At 44.8% G+C, this 24,193-nt stretch overlaps 1 protein-coding gene across 2 annotated transcripts in view; it reads right to left on the bottom strand.

Annotated features, from left to right (window-relative positions):
- EOGT (EGF domain specific O-linked N-acetylglucosamine transferase) overlaps positions 1–23,182 on the bottom strand; it is a 57,583-nt gene extending 34,401 nt beyond the window's left edge. Inside the window, exons 1-4 of one of the 2 annotated variants that reach the window (XM_029601065.1) lie at positions 23,037–23,182; positions 19,584–19,808; positions 10,575–10,675; positions 2,661–2,769 (exon numbers count right to left, since the gene is read on the bottom strand). In XM_029601065.1, the coding sequence (XP_029456925.1) occupies positions 2,661–2,769; positions 10,575–10,675; positions 19,584–19,793 (420 nt within the window). In that variant the 5' untranslated portion in view covers positions 19,794–19,808; positions 23,037–23,182. The other variant, XM_029601064.1, reaches the window with a different exon arrangement.
- Between the last annotated feature and the right edge of the window lie 1,011 nt (positions 23,183–24,193).

Here is a 24,193-nt window from a genome sequence, read left to right on the forward strand (position 1 = left end):
GCTACACTAATTGCACTAACCACATCCTCTGGTAACAAATTCCAGAGTTTAATTGTGCATTGAGTGAAAAAGAACTTTCTCCGATTAGTTTTAAATGTGCCACATGCTAATTTCATGGAGTGCCCCCTAGTCTTTCCATTATCTGAAAGAGTAAATAACCGATTCACATCTACCCGTTCTAGACCTCTCATGATTGTAAACACCTCTATCATATCCCCCCCTCAGCCGTCTCTTCTCCAAGCTGAAAAGTCCTAACCTCTTTAGTCTTCTCTCATAGGGGAGCTGTTCCATTCCCTTTATTTTGGTCGCCGTTCTCTGCACCTTCTCCATCGCAATTATATCTTTTTTGAGATGCGGCGACCAGAATTGTACACAGTATTCAAGGTGCGGTCTCACCATGGAGCGATACAGAGGCATTATGACATTTTCAGTTTTATTCACCATTCCCTTTCTAATAATTCCCAACATTGTTTGCTTGTTTGACTGCCGCAGCACACTGAACCGATTATTTCAATGTGTTATCCACTATGACGCCTAAATCTCTTTCTTGGGTGGTAACTCCTAAAATGGAACCTAACATTGTGTAATTATAGCATGGGTTATTGTTCCCTATATGCATCACCTTGCACTTATCCACATTAAATTTCACCTGCCATTTTGATGCCCCATTTTCCAGTCTCACAAGTTCTTGCTGCAATTTATCACAATCTGCTTGTGATTTAACTACTCTGAACAATTTTGTATCATCTGCAAATTTGATTACCTCATTCGTCGTATTTCTTTCCAGATCATTTATAAATATATTGAAAAATACAGGGCCCAATACAGATCCCTGAGGCACTCCACTGCCCACTCCCTTCCACTGAGAAAGTTGTCAATTTAATCCTACTCTCTGTTTCCTGTCTTTTAGCCACTTTGTAATCCATGAAAGGACATCACCACCTATCCCATGACTTTTTACTTTTCCTAGAAGCCTCTAATGAGGAACTTTGTCAAACGCCTTCTGAAAATCCAAATATACTACATCTACCGGTTCACCTTTATCCACATGTTTATTAACTCCTTGCTTAAATAGTGGTGCTGGATGTCTTTTAATTTAATAAAATGTCTTTGATTGGGAGACCAGAGAGTTGGGGACAGCATTAGATACAGTGTATCTGGATTTCAGAAAATCCGCAAAGGCAATTTATAAACAAACAGAGTACACTACATATAGGCCCTAAAGTGATTGACTGGCTGGCAATAAAAGGTAAATGGAGCTCACTCTAAGGAGAAAGGGGACTACAGTGGTGTGCCACAGGATCAACCCTAGATCCAGTTCTGTTTAACATTTTCGTAAGCAATATTGCAGAAAGGTTAACAGGAAAGATTTGCCTTTTTTTGTAGAGGATACCAAAATCTTCAACAGGGTAGACATCCTGGAAGGTATGGAAAACATGAGGTGAGATCTAGTGAAGCTTGAGGAATGATCTAGAGTCTGGCATCTGTTTTAATGATAAAATGCAGGGTCATGCATTTGGTTTGCAAAAACCCAAAAAGAGCAGCACAGTATAGGAGTGAAGTTCTTCTATGCACAAATCAAGAGCAGAATGTGACGCGGGCGGGGGGTGGTTATTCATATCTGATGATCTTAAAATGGTCGAACAAATAGATAAATATTAATCAATTTTACTTAGGGAATAGCCACTGCTATTAATTGCATCAGTAGCATGGGATCTTCTTAGTGTTTGGGTAATTGCCAGGTTCTTGTGGCCTGGTTTTGGCCTCTGTTGGAAACAGGATGCTGGGCTTGATGGACCCTTGGTCTGACCCAGCATGGCAATTTCCTATATTCTTATAAGGCAATGGCAAATGCCAGGAGGATGTTTGGGTGCACAGGGAGAACCAGCAGGAAAGGGGAAGCAATATTGCTTCTGTATAAGACTTTGGTGAGACCTCATTTAGAGTAGCTGGTAAAATTCTGGAGACCACACCTTGAAAGGGATATAAACCAAATAGAGTCGGTACAGAAGGCATCTACTAAAATGGTCAGGTGGGTGGTGGACACATGGAACAGCCTCTCTGAGAAGGTGGTGATCGGAATTCAAGAGAGCCTGAGACAAGCACAGAGGACCTCTGAGGAAGAGAGACTGGATGGGCCATATGGTCTATCTGCTGACATGTTCTATGTTATAAAAAAAAAAAGAGGATTTACATTCTAGGCAGCCTTCATAGGAGACCGGATGGATTAGTGGATTGGCACAGTGTCTCTGTACAGTGCTGAGTACATATGGCTTGTGCTATACAAATGATGATAATATTGAGACTGTCACCTCTAGGTCATTGGATCATTTGGTGGCCTGTGTGAGATGAACTTGAGGACTCAGCTGACCTCCAGTGGACAAGTTTCCACATCAACCCCCCCCCCCCCCACACCCACACATCATCACAACTTCATATTAACATGCAATTGCATTGGCAGTCTTAGCAAAGACTGTACAAACACGGAGACACAATTCCCCCCCCCCACAGGGGCGAGGTATATTGGGGAAGCTGCCGTCCATGTTCTACCTACCCTTTGAACAAATAGAGGACTTCACTATCCAGCAGTAAATCCATTAGCAAACTAAAAAGAAAAGAAGGAGCTGGAGCTTCTACTTGAATAGGATCAAAGCACCTACCACTGCCCCAGGTCTGCAGAAAGTGCGGGTTTCCTCCAGTCTCTCTTTCACGTAACCAAAGTCTGCTTGTTTCCAGAAAACCTGCTGAGCCGACTCGATGTCCTTAGCCCTGGTGCAAAAAGAGAGGGCCGGCACTTTTACACAGGAAGAAGTAGCTCACCTTTCTACAGTCTTTCCTGATTAGCATCTGAAGCTCCTCCTTCGGTGGCGCACCCTGCACAGTCAGGCAGTCCCTTCCTATGAGGCCTGGCCTCTAGAATTCTAATGCCCTTCACATGCTCTAGCCCTGATTTACTAACATTTCTTTTCCTCATCCTGGGGGTCATTTTCAAAGCACAGAAGTGGCTCTCTGAAAATAACCCTGGCAGGCAAGCGCGTAAATGGATTCGCAAAACCCGGTTTCATGCGTACGTTTGTGTGTTCCGGAGTTGCGACTCATGCGCACACTTTTTAAAATCAAAAAGTGCATGCATCAGTTACCACGCGCAAGTTCCGCCCTGCTTGGAACACACTCAGCCAATTATCTGAGTATTTTCAAAGTCAACTGATCTGCAAAAATCCTTGACAAAGGCTTAAAATGCCATTTATACGCCAAAGGCTCGGCAAAGTCCTTGCATACAACGTACACGCAGAGTTTACCACTATGCAGACTGTTATAAAAAAATGACCGCTCTCTGTTTCTGGTGAAAACCAGGCCCTTGAGGTCTAGCAAGGCCAACAGATCACCTCACTGTGCCCCTAGGTTCCTTTGCACCTATTAGCTTTAAATGCACGTATTCCTTCCTGCTATACAGCCTATATACCTGTGTGAATCTTTAATGCTGCTAAAAGTTTAGTACAAAAAAAATACATCACGCAGGCTTCATTATGTAGCTGTTTCCTCAACAAAAGATCTTAACTGGGACTGGAGCTTCAGCACAAGGCCATCTTCCAATTCAATTTCTGTATTTGGTGAAAAGTTGTCCAACTTGTTACTGTAGACATAGAAACCTAATAGCAACAACATCTCATGTTTATACAGAGTCTGTCATTCACAACAGGACCCCAATGTGTTCTTAGTTCTAATAGATCAGAAATATGCATGCAGCCACACCCAGGGTAAAAAGGCAGGCTGGCAAATTTTAGAGATCTACATGATAGCTTCAAAGAGGAGGAGAGAGACAGAAGAATCTTATTACCACAATTACCCAGATACAAATGGGAAAACTGAAATTAAAATCTAAAATCTCTAGGGCCTAGCAAGGAATATTGGTATTGGCCTACCATAACAGAAATCTTGTAAGTTCTCCATTAAAGAGAATAATTTGGTAACGTAGGGTAGATTTATCTAATGTCTGTGTTATCTGTAATTTAACTGTTTTAAATGTCCCATTTTTAGTGAACCTGAACATACAAACTCCCCACAAAATTCAAACATCAATACACTTCTCTTATTGCTTTTACTCCTTACCATTCACTCAATATTGTCTGAAATTATAGGACCTTCATATTATAGGCTGCTAGCATCGCAAAAAGCTCATCTTGCAAACGTTTGCTGTGCTCATTCATTTATAATCATCAGTCCTTCTCCATAGACATTAATATGTTATTTTTGTTTTGCTTTTTCTTTTTCCAAATAAAACGTGTGCCACAACATTCCAATACTAAGAAATTGTGGATTTTGTCTTATATACAATGAAGTGACAACACCACTTATCTTGTATGTCGTTTCCAAAATGAAGAGGCGACAACAAAGGCCCTATAATTGCAAACAAACAATGTTGAGTGAATGGTAAGGAGTAAAAGCAATAAGAGAAGTGTACTGATGTTACGACAATTTTGTGGGGAGTTTGTATGTTCAGGTGTGATTGATTTCTTCCCTCATTGTGTTACCAGTAGGAGGATTTCTGCAGACTCCTGCTCCTCTGATTGACGACTGCATCCGACTCGGCGCGGCATTGCGTGACCCGCGGCTTGAACCCACCCCCTTTGACTTCAGCTGCCGGCGGAAATTCCCGCCGAGCGTGGGGAAAAAGCAGTATTTAAGAGGAGCTATCCAGCACAGCACTGCCTCTGCTACAGGCTTGCTGGTGCTGGAGCTCTGTTGGATTTGTGCTCGTTTCTGCTTCCTGATTTGATCCTGGACTGTTTGGATCTGTTCTCTTGCTGCCTGCCCCGACCCGGACTGTGACTTGGATCTGCTACTGCTGCCTGCCTCTGGATTCAGTTGCCTTGGTTCTGTTGTCTGCTGCCAGCCCCGACCAGGACTGTGAATCTTGGTTCTGTTGTCTGCTGCCTGCCTCTGGATTCAGTTGCCTTGGTTCTGTTGTCTGCTGCCAGCCCCGAACAGGACTGTGAATCTTGGTTCTGTTGTCTGCTGCCTGCCCTGATCCGAACTGTTCCTCGGGTTCCTGAACTTCAAACGAAGGCAAGGTTAAGGTGATCTTCTATTTTTGGCTCCACTACCAAGTTCCTAACAGATAGCCGAGGCCGTGCCATGCTGGATAGCTCCTCTTAAATACTGCTCTTTCCCGCGCTCGGCAGGAACTTCCACCGGCAGCTGACGTCAAAGGGGGCGGGGTCAAGTCGCGGGTCGTGTGGTGCCACGCCGAGTCGGAAGCAGTCGTCGAGCAGAGGAGCAGGAGTCAGTTCCCAAGTTTTGCTTCTCCTTGTTAAATGTAACTTTGCCTCCTGTGAATGACCTCTTGTTAATTGGTTGTTAAAGAATGTTAACCCCCAGGTTCCATGTAAACCGATCTGATATGACCCATGTCATGAAGGTCGGTATATAAAAGAATAAATTAAATAAATCCTCCTACTGGTAGCACATTGGACACAAGGTGACAAGTATTTGAGCTGTTTGTAGCAAAACACTGCAGGAGGTTTTGGTTGAATGACTCAGCCCCTGAAGAAGCTTTGCCAGCAAATCATGTTGGGCTAGTAGGAGTGTTTGTGCAAAATACTTTTCATGAGAAAACCTGAGAAAATTGTCTAAAGTGCAGCTGAGCTTTATGATAACACCACATCGGTGGAATTTTTTGATCACCTTTGAAAGTCCCTATACGAAGAATTCAGATGAAGTAGAGACGAGATTGGAACTTTTGGCTTTGATGGCTATTACAATTTTCTGGCAAACGTTTTTAGTTCCTCAACCTGAAATAGTTTGAAATTCAAAGTGAATGCACGAAGGAACTTTAAGTGAATACCGTAACTAACTTGCTCGATGTGACCAAATGCATACACTGGAACTTTAGTCATTTGCCATCGGATTGGTTTTAGCCACCAGAGATTGGGAAGTTATTTAGATATCATTTTGGAGGAAATCTAGCAGCTTTTCCAAAAGTTTATTTCTTGGCTTATGGTAATGGTAGAACACTTTGGGTCCGATGCAATATTTGTGCACAGAAAACGGGTACTCTGCTGGGAGAGCAATCCAATAAAATTAGGGGTTGCACAAAAAAGGAAGCGCTAGGGAAAATGTGTGTGTCCCTAGCACCTCCTCGGCACCGGGCGCACAGGAGAGATGTCTGTCAAGCGGGTTGGGAAAACGGACGCTCACTCTAAGAGCGTCCATTTTCTCCCACTACTGGCATAGACACGCACAAGATACACAGCCTGGACCGTGTATCTTGTGTGTGTCTATTGGGTGTCCAGAATTTTTTTTTTTTCCCCCAAAAAATTTTTTTTAACTAAATCTGCTTTATTTGATTCCTCAGCATTGCTACAATACTATTAAGAAGGAATCACAGAAAGCAGAATTTTTCTTTTCTTTCAATGCGCCCTTGAGCGTGGCAAACCTTTTTGCCAGCATTGCAACGGGCGCATTGGCTGCACAGGAAATTTTTGCATCGTGGGGTTTAGCTACTAACCTCATCTACATGGAATTTACACGTGATGAGTGCTATGAGCTACGCGTGTTTTGGACGTGCTAACCCCCGTATTGCATTGGGGATTATGGACGCGCATCCAAAACACGCGTCCAATCGCATGTTAAACCATGCGCTAGCTGCTGCACACAGTATTGCATCGGCCCCATTATGTCCTGGTTGGGTGGAAAAATGTTTTTAATGCATATTTATTTGGTATGAAGGATTATGGCTGGTTGTGGGATGTGTTGCTGGGCCCTTTGCAGTGTATTTGAAACTGATGAGCGTGTTGGTCCAGTTGTGGTAGCTGAGGTAGCAAAAATTTAGGATTATAGGGATATTTATATTTTGTTAGTTGTTTATTAAGTTGGGTAAGAATGTCTATAAAGGACTACAAATTTTATGAAAGGAATTCTTGTATCATGCACATAATTTAGTTCTGTAGTTATCTCCAGTCAGGACATGAGACTATAGGAAACTTGGTTCTTACCTGCTAATTTTCATTCCTGTAGTACCACAGATCAGTACTGCTTTTAAATCTTTAACTTTTTTTTTTTTATATATATCTTTTCAGACTGCAGGATTTGCACCACCTTCCATCTGCTGAAGGCAGAGAAATACTGAGGGACTGCAGGTAGCACACCAGGTTAAGTGATAGCATCAGTAAAACGTTCTCTGTCTCCATCTGCTGGAAGGGAGGCAAAACCCAGGGGTCTGGACTGACCTGGGTACGTATAGGGAACTGATTCGCAGTCTGCACATGGATACAGAAAAGATGCTGGAAGGCCTCCTCTCTGATGGGAGGCTCTTCAGCTTTGAGAAGAGACAACAGAGAGGAAAGAATAGAGATCCAGAAATATACAGGCCGATGCAATATATTGTGCTCAGCCGAGGGCACTGCTCAACACACGCTTGGACGTGCATATTGGACACACATCCAAAACCACTTATGCAAAAAGGGGATTAGCACGTCCAAAATGTGCGTTCTAATCAGCGCGGAGCTATGTTGATGAGGCTATTACCCACCTACGCAAAAAAAAAATGCGCCCAACATGCACATTTTTACTCTTCAAAATTAAAGCCTGCCCCATAGCAGGCGTTAATTCTTGAGGAGCCCCTAAAGTTAACAGAAGCAGAAAATGCTGCTTTTCTGATCCTTTTTTGGTTCCTCTGACTTAATATTGTGGCGATATTAAGTCAGAACAGGAAGAAGGAATAAGGAAAGTAAAAAATAAAATAAAGTCACTGGTGGTCAGGTTAGGAAAACGGATGCTCAATTAAAGAGTGTCCATTTTCCTAACCCGCACTGACAGCCACCTCTCCTGGGCACCCGCTTTAGAGGAGGTGCAAGGGGCACACAGTTTCCCCTAGCACCTCCTTTTTACCGCAACAGCCAATTTAAATATTACATTGGGTGCCCCAGAGAAGTCGATCGGTGCAAGGTAGGAGAGCGGGTGCTCAATCATGAGCGCCCGTGAGTGTTTGGTGCTGAATAAGCAACTGGTGACACTCTACGGGTCACTCCATGAACTAATGGGTAGCAGCGCATGTTATAAAATCTGGGGCGGCGCACAATAATGCAATGTTCACGTGGCGACGCATCGCAGCCTTCCCCAGTTCCGTCCCCAATCCGCTCCAATTAAAGAGCAGACTGGGAGGGAACTTCCCTACCCTAACCTCCCTTCCCCCTATCCCAGCTACCGTGTTTTTTTATTTTACCTTTTGTTCCTCAACAGGAGCAGTAGAAAGTTGCATGCGCTTCCCCTGCACAGCGGCAAATGGCCGCTGTTCCGGCACCTCAAGCCCCGCCCCTCATCCGGACCACCCCCTTTTCTTTGGCCCGGCACTTCTGTGCGTAACGGGAGTTACAGGCGTGGCTGGGGCCCTTCTAAAATGCGCGCAAGGCCCAGCCACGCACATAACCTCCGTATTTTATGCGCGCAGGTGATTTAAAACCTGCCCAATATCTTGAGTTTGCTCACTTCAGAACCATACTTCAGGCACTTGTTATTAATAGGCTGGATTATTGTAACTCAATTTTTATTTAGGTCTCCCTTATTACTCTATTAAAGCTTTACAAGTGGTTGAAAACTCTGCTGCCCGAGTTCTGAGCCGAACATCACGACAAACACATTACGCTGGCTCCCTATTACCTGGAGAGTTCACCTGAAGGTGCTGATGCTGGTATATAAAGCCCTGAGCAATGAGGCTCCTTTACGTGTCAGCTAAAGAAAATTATACTGCACTTCAAGGGCCCCTTCACTCAGCAGACAAATTACTTTTGGATCCCCCTAATCCTCGGCGAATCAGGCTTCAAGAGTCTCGGGAAAGAATGGTTCGCCACAATGGCCCCAGCACTATGGAATAAGTTACTGGAAGCTTTAAGGAAGCAGCTTAAACCGTTGCTTTCCTCTGAGGGCTTTAGGCTAATTTAAATGGTTATTTATTTTTTATTTTTCCCTCTCTCTGTACTTTTATTTTTTACCATTTTTATTTTGTTTTTATTGTTCTCTTTTTAACTTTGAAAAAGTTGGTTTATATATTGTTTTAATTTTATTACTACGGATGTTCATCCATCAGCTGCTGGGGTCTAGTGGGATATAAAATGTTTAAAATAAGTAAGTTACTAAAACAAACAGGCTCTCAATGTCTCTGGGCCTTCCCATTTCTTTGGGCCGCAGCAGGATGGGGTCCTCCGCGGCCCTACCGGGCCTCTCTTCAGACCCACGCCGATGACATCCATCCGGCCGCTGCAGAATGCCTCTTCTGGACTGCGGCAGCTGGATGATGTCGTCAAAGCGGCCCCACAGCAGGCTTATTTTTCGGGGTTTTTCCGATTAAACTGAAAAAACAAAGTGCCCCATCATGGGTGTATTATTAGGGTTTTTCAGTTTTAACCGAAAATCTGAAGCCCTAATCATTAGCTAGGCAGATGTGGGGGATCACCACCTCCTACTTCTGGGAGTGAAGAACGTGGAATAGATCTCCCCATTCTGATCTGCTGGGTACGAGCAGACGGGACTGACCACTGTCGGAGACAGGGTGCTGGGCTTAATGGACCACTGGTCTCACTCAAGATTGTCCCCTCTTATGACCCACTGCACCCTGAGAAGCTCTATATCTGTCTGGCATCCACAGGACCAGAACAACGTCCAGAGGATTCTCGGTACACACTATGAGTCAAATTTAAGTTTCAGACCAAAAAAAAAAAGTGCAAAAAGACTGCAAGTAAGTTTGCTCATACAACTGTAGTGCAACACCTTTTGTCAAGGCGTTTCAATTCCACCGAAAAAAAAATTGAGTATGAAAAATTATACGCAAATAGGGACGGTGACATTTTTGCACGTTTCTTAAAATATAGTCCTTTCAGATTAATGTCCCAGAAGGTTTTGTGCAGCAGTTTCTTCTTGCACAACTGTCTCGATGTAATTTTTTTTCCAGCTCTGTAAAACAAAATCTAGGTACAAATATACATTCGTATGCTCTCTCTTTTAAAACTTTCTTTTCCAGCACGCACATCATCAAACTACAATTACAGGCATTAAATCTAACGTGTTGGATTTTGAGGCCGCAATGCCGCAGAATTAACCAAAAAATGATGGGTGCTGAACAGGGGCGGATTCCCGATGACGACCGGCCCAGGGATTTGCCGCCCAGGCCAGCCCCAGAGATACCACATGGTCTGGCGAGCACGGCTGTGTCACGGCCATGCTCGGCAGACCACGTGACTAGAGCGACCGGCCCACAGGAGGATGTCTGATCCTCCGATTGTTCAGCACCAGGGGCAGATTGACCTTTCAGGAGACAAGAAATGTTTTGCCCAGAAGGATTTGTGGTCAATGCATTGGGAATAATGCAGAAGTGTACGAGCCCTCCTCTCATTACCATTCCCAGCTCTGCAATTGGCCTCCAATGCGCTGAGTGATACAATATTTTATCAGAAGGATCCACTAGTATTATTAGCCTATTACAGTAATAAGATACCTAGTTATGTATCCAAATACAAGATGTAACGTAACTTTTTTCTTCAACATACATCACTTTAACGTTTTAAAAATATAAAACTCACCACCCGGCATCAACCTGAGTGCAGACAGGATAATGGGACCTATTCTCTTTCTTACAGGACTTCTCATAACCCCAACAGGACTTGAGCTTCTTCAAGTGTTTCTGTAAGGTAAACGCCTCGGTTAAAAGTGGACCAGCCAGCCTCTCTCCCAGAGATTATAACAGATTTCAGCCATCTTATTATCTAAAAATGCACTTTGCCAGATGTTTTTTCTCTTGGCAAACTGGTGGGAAGTGCACATGCATTCCCCACCAGCCACTAATCACCAGATTGCAAACTAATTATTAAAGCAAAAAGGCCCAGTCCCGATTCTACACTCCCGGCCACCGAGCACTCCCCATCTCAGTGGTTACCAAACTCTGGGCAGCAGGGCTTTCAGGGGCAGGAGGTCATCTCCATCACTGCAGCCCCAGTCCTCCAGCTTAGCAGAATGGCTGATGGTCAACTTAACGGCTGGCACCATTGTGTTGTACGGCAGAATCTGCCGTACAACATGACGACAGTAGCGTCGGGTTGACCAGCAGCTATTTTGCTAAGCTGGAAGCCCGGGGATGACTCATACCTCTGGAAGCCCCATGGACTCACGATTTGGTAAGGGCTGGGATGGGGGAGCCTTCACAGAATCAAGTTCAGTGGGTGAAGTAACAAATTTCTTTGGATTTTTAAGGCAGAGTTAAATGTTCACCATTTCTTCTTCATTTTGGCTAAAGGGAAGAGATGGGTGCCAAAGTGTGCTGGGGCCAGGCTGGAGAGGAGGGGGTGGAAGTATGCTGATGCCAAGTAGGGGAGAGCTGGGAGGGCAAGCGTGTGCTGATCTGGGCTGAGTCAGAAGTGAGTTAGAGAAGGAGATCAGGAATGTGCCGAGGCCATACTTGGCAAAGAAGAGGAGGGTACAGGGATCCAGCACTGGCAGATGGGTCAGGCTGTGCTAGGGTTGGGCCAGAGAGGGAGAAAGGAGTCATTGTACACTAGAGTCAGGCTGGGCAGGAGAGAAGTCAGAGTATGCTGGGCTCCAGCTGGGGGGACTGAGTGTGCTGAAATCTAGATGGAAAGTGGGGGGGGGGAAATCACAGTGTGCTCAGTCCACTTAGGTTGGGGGGGGGGGGGGGTGTCAAGCTGAGCAGATGAACTGAAGTGATAGGATTGGGCAGGAGGTGGGATTTGCTGGAGTCAGGCTGGGGAGGGAGAAGGGCGTGCTGGAGTTAAGCTTGGGACGGGGGTAAAGTTGTGCTGGGGTCAAGCTGGTGAGGGAGAAAGGAAAACCGATGGTCTGGCTAGGGCAGAGGATCAGGGTGTGTTGCAGTCAGGCTGGGGAGTGAAGGATCAGCGTTTGCTTGATCAGATTTGGGCTGGGGAATGGAGGTTGAGTGGTGTACTGGGATCGGGGTAGGGAGCAGAGGGGCAATCAAAGTCCTCCGGGAAGTTTCAGCTAGTTTGCCTTATTTGGCGAACTCGGCACCTTCAGCACCCCCAAATTGTACTTATCAGTCCCAAAGGGTGGGGGGGGGAGAATCAACATTAATGCTGGCGGTACCTCTCAGCTGTTACACAATGAAAGGATCTGGTATGTTTGTACATCAAAACCAAAATGGAAAAAAAGGAAAAAGTCCATTCAAAGAGCAAACCTGTTAATGCGAGTTCTCAGAATAAGCAACAATACTGAAAAAAGAACCCACATAGATGAAAAAAAAAAAATCAGTCCTCCTAAATAGCTCAATATACAGCTTGTGTTAAAAAGGCCATCAGGCTGCAAAGCCGTGATGCACTAAACATTGGTGCATTCAGCTCTCGTCAAAGTTCTAATCATCAGTCTAAAAAATCATCTTCTTTTTATTTTACTAATGAATAAAAATGTTCCTTCTACGTGAGCTGCTGTACTTATCTTACTGCAGAACAAAAGTCTTCATGTACAACTAATACAGAAACCTGGGGTGTAGAATCGGTAATGTGCTATCTCAAACCCCACCACCAGCGCAGTGTTTCGAGTGAAAACTCTTTTTCAGGGACTCGGCTGACCGATGTTACTGGCGGCATTAGTGACAAGTTATACCCATTGAATATCACCAAGGATTACAGAGAGAATAACTTGTGCACTCTTTATTAAGAAAAGGAATGGAAATAAAGTGATAGCTATTAGCTGGACTAACTCAATATTTCTTGATCAGCTTTTTGGAGTTGACGAATCCCAAAAGCTAACCAAGAAATATATTAACTTATCACTTTATATTATTTTGTTTGCTAAGCTTTAGTTTTGTACATTCCAGCGGGCTAACACAGAAACCATGAGACCCCCCCCCATGTAAACAACGTATTTTTTTATAAAGAAAATTTAAGAGGGCAATCATCAATGGCATTTCCGTGGCCAAAACATAATGCTTTGGTTTTAACTTCACAAACTGGCTCTTCCCATACTCTCCACTATGTATGCGAGGGGGGAGGGGTGAGGCTGAGCAACGATGTGCCTGGGTTTGTAAAATCAAAACTGCCCGTGTTCCAGATGGAAACGTACCCGCAGAGAAAGCAGGCACAAATCTCTGCGGGCAATGTTAACCTGGGTGGTAATCCAAGCAAACACTACCCACGTGGGGTTTTGCTTTGATTTGTGGACACAAACCCTCAGGTAAATAGCAATCCACGGAATTTGCACCCATGTGGCTAGGCTTGATTATTGCTCCCTTCGAGACGTTGCCTCTTTTCTTCCATGCTGGCAGCAGGCTGACAGCAATTTAAAGATTTTTATAAATAAGTTGGGTACACTGGTAGCAGTAAGACTTGGATGAAAGTAGCCATTGCCTAACATTTTAACTCTTTGTTTGTATTTTGTGGTTGACAAGAGTCCATTCATGGTATTGCAGTAGGGAGGGTCAGACAGCAGGAAGCATTAACCATTATGGGTTAGGGATGTGAATCGTTTTTCAACGATTAAAATTATCGTCCGATAATGTTAATATCGTCTTAAATCGTTATAGAACACGATACAATAGAAATTCTAACGATTTATCGTTAAAAATCGTTAAATCGTGTTAGTGCGCACTAAATCGAGTTAGTGCGCACTAACTCGATTTAGTGCGCACTAACTGAAAATGATACAAATAAACACTTTCCAGGTCACTGAAGGTCAGTTAGGAATGAATATGTGTTCCTGTTGGCTGGCTGCCCTCTTATCTATTGATGTTACCAAGGTTACCACTGAGGTGATGGTTGGGGGGATGGGAAATGGAACTGGAAACTAACGAACACCAACAGAAAATGAAACAAAGTGTTCACACTTCCCAGGTCAGTAAAGGTCACTTAGGAATGAATATGTATGTATGTATTCCTATTGGCTGGCTGTGCTCTTATCTATTGATGTTACTAAGGCTAACACTGAGGTAATGGTTGGGGGGATGTGAAATGGAAACAGTTGGAAGCTTGACAAAAAAAGTAATGTAATGATCAGCACTCACGTGACTAGAACTTGTTTGTTTATTATTTTTGTTAGCAGCCACCTGAAATGCTAGTGCATGTTGAATTTGCCAATCACTGTGCATTTTAGAAAGGTGGTCCTGGCTGGAACTGTACACAGTTCAAATATATGTAATTGATTGTTGGTAAGTGTATTTTTTAAGTAGCCACACTGGCACAAGTATGTTTACTTTTCCTCCTACTTAACTCACTCTCTGCTTGTGTGTTGTTTTTGTTTGGTGTGAGGAGAGCAGAAACATCAGATCTTTATTCAATCTACTACAGTCATCTCTTACAGTGCCCTATCCCTATTAATACCAGGAGTGTTGTGATCTTCCTGCACACAGTGCCCTAACCCTGATACCAGTCTGAGACAGCTCCCTCCCTGCATTACTAGTGAGAGGCTGGCTTCACAGACAGGGGGGAGCTGCCTGACCCTCACTCCTGACTTCCCCCATGTCCCAGCTAGTGAATGGTGTGTGGGTGAGGGGGGGGGGGGAGGATGGTGAAGTCTGAGACAGCTCCCTCCCTGCATTACTAGTGAGAGGCTGGCTTCACAGACAGGGGGGAGCTGCCTGACCCTCACTCCTGACTTCCCCCATGTCCCAGCTAGTGAATGGTGTGTGGGTGAGGGGGGGGGGGGAGGATGGTGAAGTCTGAGACAGCTCCCTCCCTGCATTACTAGTGAGAGGCTGGCTTCACAGACAGGGGGGAGCTGCCTGACCCTCACTCCTGACTTCCCCCATGTCCCAGCTAGTGAATGGTGTGTGGGTGAGGGGGGGGGGAGGAGGATGGTGAAGTCTGAGACAGCTCCCTCCCTGCATTACTAGTGAGAGGCTGGCTTCACAGACAGGGGGGAGCTGCCTGACCCTCACTCCTGACTTCCCCCATGTCCCAGCTAGTGAATGGTGTGTGGGTGAGGGGGGGGGGGGAGGATGGTGAAGTCTGAGACAGCTCCCTCCCTGCATTACTAGTGAGAGGCTGGCTTCACAGACAGGGGGGAGCTGCCTGACCCTCACTCCTGACTTCCCCCATGTCCCAGCTAGTGAATGGTGTGTGGGTGAGGGGGGGGGGGAGGAGGATGGTGAAGTCTGAGACAGCTCCCTCCCTGCATTACTAGTGAGAGGCTGGCTTCACAGACAGGGGGGAGCTGCCTGACCCTCACTCCTGACTTCCCCCATGTCCCAGCTAGTGAATGGTGTGTGGGTGAGGGGGGGGGGAGGATGGTGAAGTCTGAGACAGCTCCCTCCCTGCATTACTAGTGAGAGGCTGGCTTCACAGACAGGGGGGAGCTGCCTGACCCTCACTCCTGACTTCCCCCATGTCCCAGCTAGTGAATGGTGTGTGGGTGAGGGGGGGGGGAGGAGGATGGTGAAGTCTGAGACAGCTCCCTCCCTGCATTACTAGTGAGAGGCTGGCTTCACAGACAGGGGGGAGCTGCCTGACCCTCACTCCTGACTTCCCCCATGTCCCAGCTAGTGAATGGTGTGTGGGTGAGGGGGGGGGGGGAGGATGGTGAAGTCTGAGACAGCTCCCTCCCTGCAATACTAGTGAGAGGCTGGCTTCACAGACAGGGGGGAGCTGCCTGACCCTCACTCCTGACTTCCCCCATGTCCCAGCTAGTGAATGGTGTGTGGGTGAGCGGGGGGAGGATGGTGAAGTCTGAGACAGCTCCCTCCCTGCATTACTAGTGAGAGGCTGGCTTCACAGACAGGGGGGAGCTGCCTGACCCTCACTCAAGCAGAGAAGCCCTTCTTACAAAGCTGAGCTAGTGAGTTAAGTAGGAGGAAAAGTAAACATACTTGTGCCAGTGTGGCTACTTAAAAAATACACTTACCAACAATCAATTACATATATTTGAACTGTGTACAGTTCCAGCCAGGACCACCTTTCTAAAATGCACAGTGATTGGCAAATTCAACATGCACGTGTCTGCTAACAAAAATAATAAACAAAGAAGTTCTAGTCACGTGAGTGCTGATCATCACATGTCAAGCTTCCAACTGTTTCCATTTCACATCCCCCCAACCATTACCTCAGTGGTAACCTTGGTAACATCAATAGATAAGAGCACAGCCAGCCAATAGGAATACATATTCATTCCTAAGTGACCTTTTCTGACCTGGGAAGTGTGAACACTTTGTTTCATTTTCTGTTGGTGTTCATGAGTTTCCAGTTCCATTTGCCATCCCCCCAACCATCACCTCAGTGGTAACCTTGGTAACATCAATAGATAAGAGGGCTGCCAGCCAATAGGAACACATATTCATTCCTAACTGACCTTCAGTGACCTGGAAAGTGTCTATTTGTATCATTTTGAGTTAGTGCGCACTAACGGGGAGTTAGTGCGCACTAACTCGAGTTAGTGCGCACTAATCGGAAAAAACGATTTTTAACGATTTTTCAACGAAATAATCGTGCCAAACACGATTTTCTTCTCCTGCCACACGATTTCTATCGTTAAGACGATATGGAAAACGATTCACATCTCTATTATGGGTAGGTGCCCAAGTAAATGGAATATTTGATCAGGATGAGGACACAGAGTCAGGACAACTGACAGTAGCTGAATTGCCAGTTGGTGCTCTTTTTAGTGCAGGCGAATCCAGTCCTGGTTTTACTCCTAAGCATGCAGGGACTTGTATAGTCTTGCAGTTCCAAGGAGAATCAGAACTGCAAGGCTCTGCGTGCAGTGGTAACTCTAGTCAGTGAAACTTGGAGGAGAGCCAGGGAAAGTTACGAGGAGGTTTGTCCTTTCTTGTCTCAGGAGGGGTCCTGATAAAAGGACAAAATCTTCAGTGGCTTAAAAGTGACAATAACGGCCATTACTGGAAAATCCGTTCAGCTGCAATTGAATTTCAAATTGAATTGATATCCTGGTTAAGCAGAGACAGCAGCTTCTTGGCTGCTTTGAAAGGGCGTTAGAACTTCTGTAACTTTACCTAGACTGATCAAAAGGAAAGCCTGAGGCTGCCTACTGGCTCCATTTTCGTGAGTAAGTTAATCTAGACCTGGTTTTGTTTTGGGTTTTTTTTTGGGGGGGGGGGGGGGGGGTTGTTTTTCTTTTTTTTTTTTTTTTTTTTTTTTTTTTTTAACACCACTGCCTGCAAGGGGAAAATAAGACTGTCAAGACCCTGCAGGCCGTGGGGTAAAAACCATATCTGAAAATCAGCCTAAACAGCAGAACGGAGCCCTACCTTATTTCACATATTACAAGATGGAACTGCAACTTCTGCATGACTTCCTCCTCTCTTGCCCAGGGTGGGCTTTACTGAACCTCAGCCGCACCCAGGCAAACTTGAATAACTGCTGTTTCTGGAATGCTTGCTTAAGGAACAGGTCGACACAACAAAAATGTTCACCCAGATTAGACTCGAGGTTCATTGATCTAGGAAGATGATCTTTGCTCTGGCTGCGAGAGCTCGCTAGACGAGCCCTTGCTATTTTTGGGGTACTGAATGGCTCAGGAGATGGATGCCAGGATATGAGTTTGGGTCCAGAACTGGCCGAGGCTGAGTGTGGCTGAAGATCATGGTTACCCGAAAGCTGCTCTCCGATCTGCGTGAAATGGGTTGGTGGTCTCAATTCGGTTCCCGACTACAAGTGCTACGAGCTGGCACCGTTGGCTTAAAATGATTCTCCATCATTGCTTCTTAAGTTTCTCTCACTTATACCAAGCCTTCTTTGCATCTCTGAACTGGGCTTTGAGGTGAATACCTTATCAAGTGATCTGAGGGAAACCACATCTTAAAGGAACACGAGGAGTGAGGTTATCAAATTTGCGGATGATACAAATTATTCACAAGCAGACTGTGATACATTACAGGAGGACCTTACAAGACTAGAAGATTGCGCATCCAAATGGCAGATGAAATTTAATGTGGACAAGTGCAAGGTGTTGCATATAGGGAAAAATAACCCTTGCTGTAGTTACACGATCTTAGGTTCCATATTAGGAGCTACCACCCAGGAAAAAGATCTAGGCATCATAGTGGATAATACTTTAAAATCATCGGCTCAGTGTGCTGCAGCAGTCAAATAAGCAAATAGAATGTTAGGAATTATTAGGAAGGGAATGGTTAATAAAACGGAAAATGTCATAATGCCTCTATATCGCTCCATGGTGAGACCACACCTTGAATACTGTGTACAATTCTGGTCGCCACATCTCAAAAAAGATATAGTTGCGATGGAGAAGGTACAGAGAATGATAAAGGGGATGGAACAGCTCCCCTATGAGGAAAGGCTGAAGAGATTAGGGCTGTTCAGCTTGGAGAAGAGACGGCTGAGGGGGGATATGATAGAGGTCTTTAAGATCATGAGAGGTCTTGAACGAGTAGATGTGACTCGGTTATTTACACTTTCGAATAATAGAAAGACTAGGAGGCATTCCATGAAGTTAGCAAGTAACACATTTAAGACTAATCGGAGAAAATTCTTTTTCACTCAACGCACAATAAAGCTCTGGAATTTGTTGCCAGAGGATGTGGTTAGTGCAGTTAGTGTAGCTGGGTTCAACAAAGGTTTGGATAAGTTCTTCGAGGAGAAGTCCATTAACGGCTATTAATCAAGTTTACTTAGGGAATAGCCACTGCTATTTAATTGCATCAGTAACATGGGATCTTCTTAGTGTTTGAATAATTGACAGGTTCTTGTGGCCTGGTTTGGCTTCTGTTGGAAACAGGATGCTGGGCTTGATGGACCCTTGGTCTGACCCAGCATGGCAATTTCTTATGTTCTTATTTCATTTATAAAAAAAAAAAAAAAGTCTTTTAGGGTAGACTTTGGGTTTGGGGGAAAAAAAAGCAATGTTTGTGGCCATCATGGTCTGGCAGAAGCAGGAGACACATTCAGATCTCTCATTCCTCAAGGTCAGTGGGAGGTAGGTAAAGAACTCCCCAGGAATGGGAGGGAGCCACGAGCATCATGAAAGGGATCGACTATTGAGGGTGGTGACAAAACTAGTTGCTTTCAACAGGCAACAACTCTCAGGAAGACGGAAAAACACATTTCACAGAAATTTCTTGTGCACTTAACTGCATAGCACAAGCATATTTTAACTGAAATTACGCATGGATGGTCTGGCTTTCCCTCATTGAAAAAATTACCTTAACCTCATTAGCTTCTGGTCATTCTCAACAGGATAAAATTTTAGCATCATGACTGGCCTTCACAAAACTGACCAGTCTAGTTTAAGAAAAGTTAGCATCCCTCTGGACAGATGGTTCGATAGATGAATTCAATCACAGCATAAGTACTTTTCAGGCCTGTGTTGAAAAGCCCTAAATAAAACACTTAGAAGATCAGAAGACCTTTTATATTTACAGTGAAACAGTTACTTCCAGTGAGAACAGCCTGAAGCCTAAGCATCCTGGCTGGTGATATTAAATGGGTCCGGATTACAAGGGCAGCTGCTTAACTTCAGTGTCTCACCCAACTGAAATCAGGGCTCTAGCCCTCCAGCAGCTGAGAATTAAACCAAAATAGTAAGGTTGACCAGCTCAGCCTGGCAGCGGAACCGGACTACCCCGGGAGCACGACGATGAACACAAGTCAATGACTTACCTTATACGGACAATGGGCATCCTGCTTGCAAGCCTTGGCAATGTGCCTGTTGCTGTGTAAAAAGTAAGGCATGTGCTCTTCTGGCAAGTTAATACTTTCATAGCCATACTGTGGGAATTCTGAGAAGCTTTTGACCCCAGGAGCCGTTTCATCGTGGGAGCCGGCCAGCGTTTCATAAAGCAGCACTCCAAACACGAGCAATATCGGCATGACAACTGACAAATCCTAAAGTCCCCACCACCCAATAAAAAATGAGAAAGAGAGAGAAAATGTTATTCTCCAAAGAGCGAGAAAGCCACAATGGAAAGGGGAAAGCTTGGGCAGAACAGGAAGCTTTGCCACGTAGCACCGAGAGACAATGGCTCTTTAGATGGAGACACAAGCCACCAATTCCATCTACAGAGCCGTCCACCCTCGATTGCTCTGCAGTTACACAACACACAATTGCTTCCAGAAGAGAAAAATCACAATAACTGTAAAGAGAGCGAGCAGGAGTTTAACAAGATGGACTGGAAAGTCTGCTTTCCACATAACTGGCCAGATTCCAACCTTTTCTTGTGAACTGAAACTTCCAGGACAATGCACCACACATGTTTCACTAGAACACTTGATGCACAGTGAGCTCATTATGAAAATCACAATTAGATTTTCTTAAAATAAAAAAAAAACCAAAAAAAAAAAACAACAGTCCTAACAGAGAGGGCATTTACTGAAAGTTAATGCCCCTTATGTTGCACATGGCAGCATTAAGTAATAATGTCATAAAGTGACACTTTCTACCTGCAGTTATCCTCCCATAACAGCAGCTCTACAGAGTCACATGTATAGGGCATGTGACACGGACAAGACACATCAGGGATGTTTTTTCATTTTGGAGTTTTTATTTTTTACATTTCTCAGGGCATTTATTTTTTGGTTCCATTTATTTACTAAACTGAAAAATTATTAAGCCTCTCCCAAACAAAATAAAAGTACCCAAAAGGGCCTCCCCCAAGACCTTCCGACCCCTCTCCTGACCATGGTCCCACCCCACAAAAGACGACTTGGGGCCCGGGTCTACCGGCTGAGTTTTGACCCCACGTCCAGCTGCTGAAAAAAATTGCCTGACAGTACATTTACAAATGACACAGGCCGCACCAAGGGTGGCACCAAAGTGCCATGACAGGCACCTGCCGAAGGTTCCATTATGTTGTAGTTTCCTGGCCACTATGATTTTTTGGGGGGAGACCCCAGCTGGGCTCAGCTAAGCCCAGTCAGGTAGCCAGGGCCCCGTCTTTTTTTTTGCAGAAGAGGAAGGAGGTTGGTGGGGAGGGTGAAAGGCCTCGGGGACACCAATTTACTTTTTTTTTAAATTAGAAAATACAGTAAAATTTGTTAGGTATTTGCATGAATGGCTATTTTTGGTTTGTTCCATTCAGAACGAACTGAAAAAGGCCTTCCATGTCACATTTGTGAAAAACAAATGCACATTCCTATGGCACATGCAATATTTGGTTTCAAGATCCATGCATGTGATTCCCATTGGATCTGCTTGTCAATCGACAAAAGCAAAATTGCTTACCTGCAACTGTCATTCCTGGTGCCTGACAGCACATCACTAAAGTCACACACCTTGGTCACATGAATTTGCTTATCTTAGACCAGTGTTTCCCAGTGGCACATCTACCCAGTCAGATTTTCAGGATTGCCACAATGAATATGCATAGGATAGGTTTGCATACATTAAGACTCAGCGTATGCAACACTCTCTCATGCATGTTCATTTCCTGAAGAGGGTTAGGAAAACATTATCTTAGAATAAAATATACTGGACTTCTTTCTCCTCATTTCTCCCCATGCAGCCTGATTTAAAAAAAACAAAACAAAAAAAAAACCCATCACATATTGCAGGCAATTTTCAAAGCTATTCACCAGGGCAAATTGGCCTATCTGAAAACTGCTCACTTAATCCAGCTAAGAGTACACGCAGAGCACCATAACGCATGTACTATTTAGCCACATTCGGGGGAGGCATTCCCTGGGGAGTGTTTTGGGCAGGATTGGGAAATATTGTGTGTAGATTGCAGTTTCAAATTTACACCTTTATTTTCCATAGAAATTTTATCCATGGAAAAAGCAAATGCAAATGTCTGCGTGTGCTCCGTACTCATAGCAAGGTTAAAAAAAAAAAAAAAGTGTGGGCTTCCCATTGAAAATTAGATACAAAGTCCATGAACAGGGCTGACCCTTAGGGGCATGCAGCCCCCCACATCAAGGACTGTAGAGCAGAGGGGGGAGGGGGGGGAGTCTTCCCATCCCCCCACCCAAATAAAAGATGGGGAGGAGTAACTGTACCACTTGGCTCAGTGCAGGTATCTCAGCCATGAGGGCTGTTCTGGCCCACCCGCGTCCCGGAGTGTTATCAGGGGGTGGGGTTATGGTGGCACCACAAGGGCCCAGGACAATTGTCTCAATTACCCCACTTTCCCTGGTACTTTGCACCTAGGCAGACAGCTTGAAAATTGCCCCTATTAAGAGCCAAATTTAATGGTTGATATATTAAAAATATTACATAACCCAGTTATTCACCCAACACTGACCACAAGAAACAACGCAGAATCAAACAAGTGTAAAACTACATTATAATTTCAGCCATGCCTCTTTCTACCAATGAACTTTTGTTTTTGCTTTAAGTAATGAATGGCCTATGAAGACAGTAAAATAATACATAAACAGCTCTCAAATGTACAGCCCAGGGTTTTCAGTTCATCTTAAAAACAGTGGCAGTACCTAAGGTGAAAAAAAATGATCTTTTTTTTCCTTTTGGTATTTACTCTATTTTCCCAAATTATTGAAAGATTTCTAAGTTTGGTGGCAAGAAATGTTTGCCTCCTAACACTTTTAATTTAACTGAACCGCTGCATAGCCCTGATGTGAAGCACTTTTCTTTTCTTTTTACTTTCCCTATCATCAGCCTACCTTTCGCTGCCAGTTAAAGGCGGACTAACCTTAGTCGCAGAGGCAAACGTAAAAAACACATTGGACGTTTAGATGGCCAATTCACCCCTGATGTATTTCTTCATAATCCTATTTGCTGAACCCGGTATGTGAGGTGGGACCGTTTCAGTCCACACGGCTGGGCGTAACACTGAAACCACAGCATAAAGTTCAGCCTTTTCGAAGTGCAGTCGCCGAAGGATCCATTTAAAAAGCCCTTGGTCGTTTTGATTAGGGAAGAAAAGAAAAAAAAAAAAAAGGTGGGGTGACTTTAGGAAGCCAGAGATGGTGGCGCGCTTTCAGCTCAGTTTAGGCAGGATTCTGTCCCGGGAGGGACAGTAATAAATTTCCCAAGGAAGCGCCAGCTCTAGTCTACCGCCCCTTCCCGGCCTCCCTAGCTTAGGCAGCGAGCCTGCCTCAATCACAGGTCCCTGGAAGGCGTGGCTGAGCCCCCCCCCGCGGTGCTCTGGGTCCCACCTGCAACGTTACAGCTACCGCCGGCTCCAGGCTGCCCGCGATCCGCTGCAGCAGCAGCAGCAGCAGCAGGAGGAGGAGGAAAGAGCGAGCCGAGCCGGCGTCATAACCGGCGATGGCTGCTCACCGGAAACCCCCAGTGCCTGCATATAGACAACCCGTTCAGGAACGCCAGGAGACAACAAGAAATAAAAAAAAAAATCTTAGTTTAATCTAAAACTGAAGCTAGCAACACGGTCATAGGCTGTGAAAACTTGCAGGCTTCCGATCAGCTCGGATCACTGAAGAGCTGCTCAGATCGTGGAGCCAATGCAGTGCCCGGTGGGTGACCCGTAGCTTGCCAAACAAACAAAAAGCACCTGCCCCTTTCCAGCGGACTGTACTACTCCTGTTCTACAACTATGGGCAATATTCAACTTATGTGCGCTTTCAATTCTTGCTATTCGCAGCTTCAAGCACAAGCTCAGTGAAATATTAATTTATTTTTCACCCCAGTCACCATCACCTGTACATTTTTTTCAGTGTTTTGTTGTTTTTTTAATCTTTAAGAATCTGCTGAGCTGCTAACTGGGCTGACATGCAGTGCGTCAGAAAAGGTCTACTTTTGAATTAATACAATAGCACCCATTTATAGATTTAGCTCACATCTTCAGTGGTAGCACAAGCTGCGTTACATTTAGGTACACAAAGCATTGCCCTGCCCTAGCGGGATTACAGTTGGTAGGCGAGGCAATGAAGGCTGAAATAACGTACCCTGGTTTTAGAGCCGGCCCCTCTAACCACGTGGTTACTCCTCCAACTCCAGCCTGGTTTGCTACACCTGCTTTGAAATAAATGAAAGTCAAAGCTTCGCTCACAGGTTAGGGCAGTTTGGTTTATTAACTGAAGTATGAAGGGCAAGTCAGTACAAACACAGAGAGGCATTTCAATGGCCATAAACATTTCGACTACCTTTAAATATGGGGTTAGTGTACTGGAAGCTCTTTATAATGAAAGCTATGTAAAAAAAAAAAAAAAAAACAACCCACAACCACCAGCACCAATCGCTTCTCTAGCAATACTTGATAGATACAGCTCTGGGCAAAAACATATACGTGACAGTCTCTTCTCTATAAAGCTTACACTCTAATCAAGCCATAAAGGACACAAGAGATGTTGGG

This window comes from Rhinatrema bivittatum, chromosome 4 (genome assembly GCF_901001135.1).
Source record: "Rhinatrema bivittatum chromosome 4, aRhiBiv1.1, whole genome shotgun sequence".
Lineage (NCBI taxonomy): Eukaryota > Metazoa > Chordata > Amphibia > Gymnophiona > Rhinatrematidae > Rhinatrema > Rhinatrema bivittatum.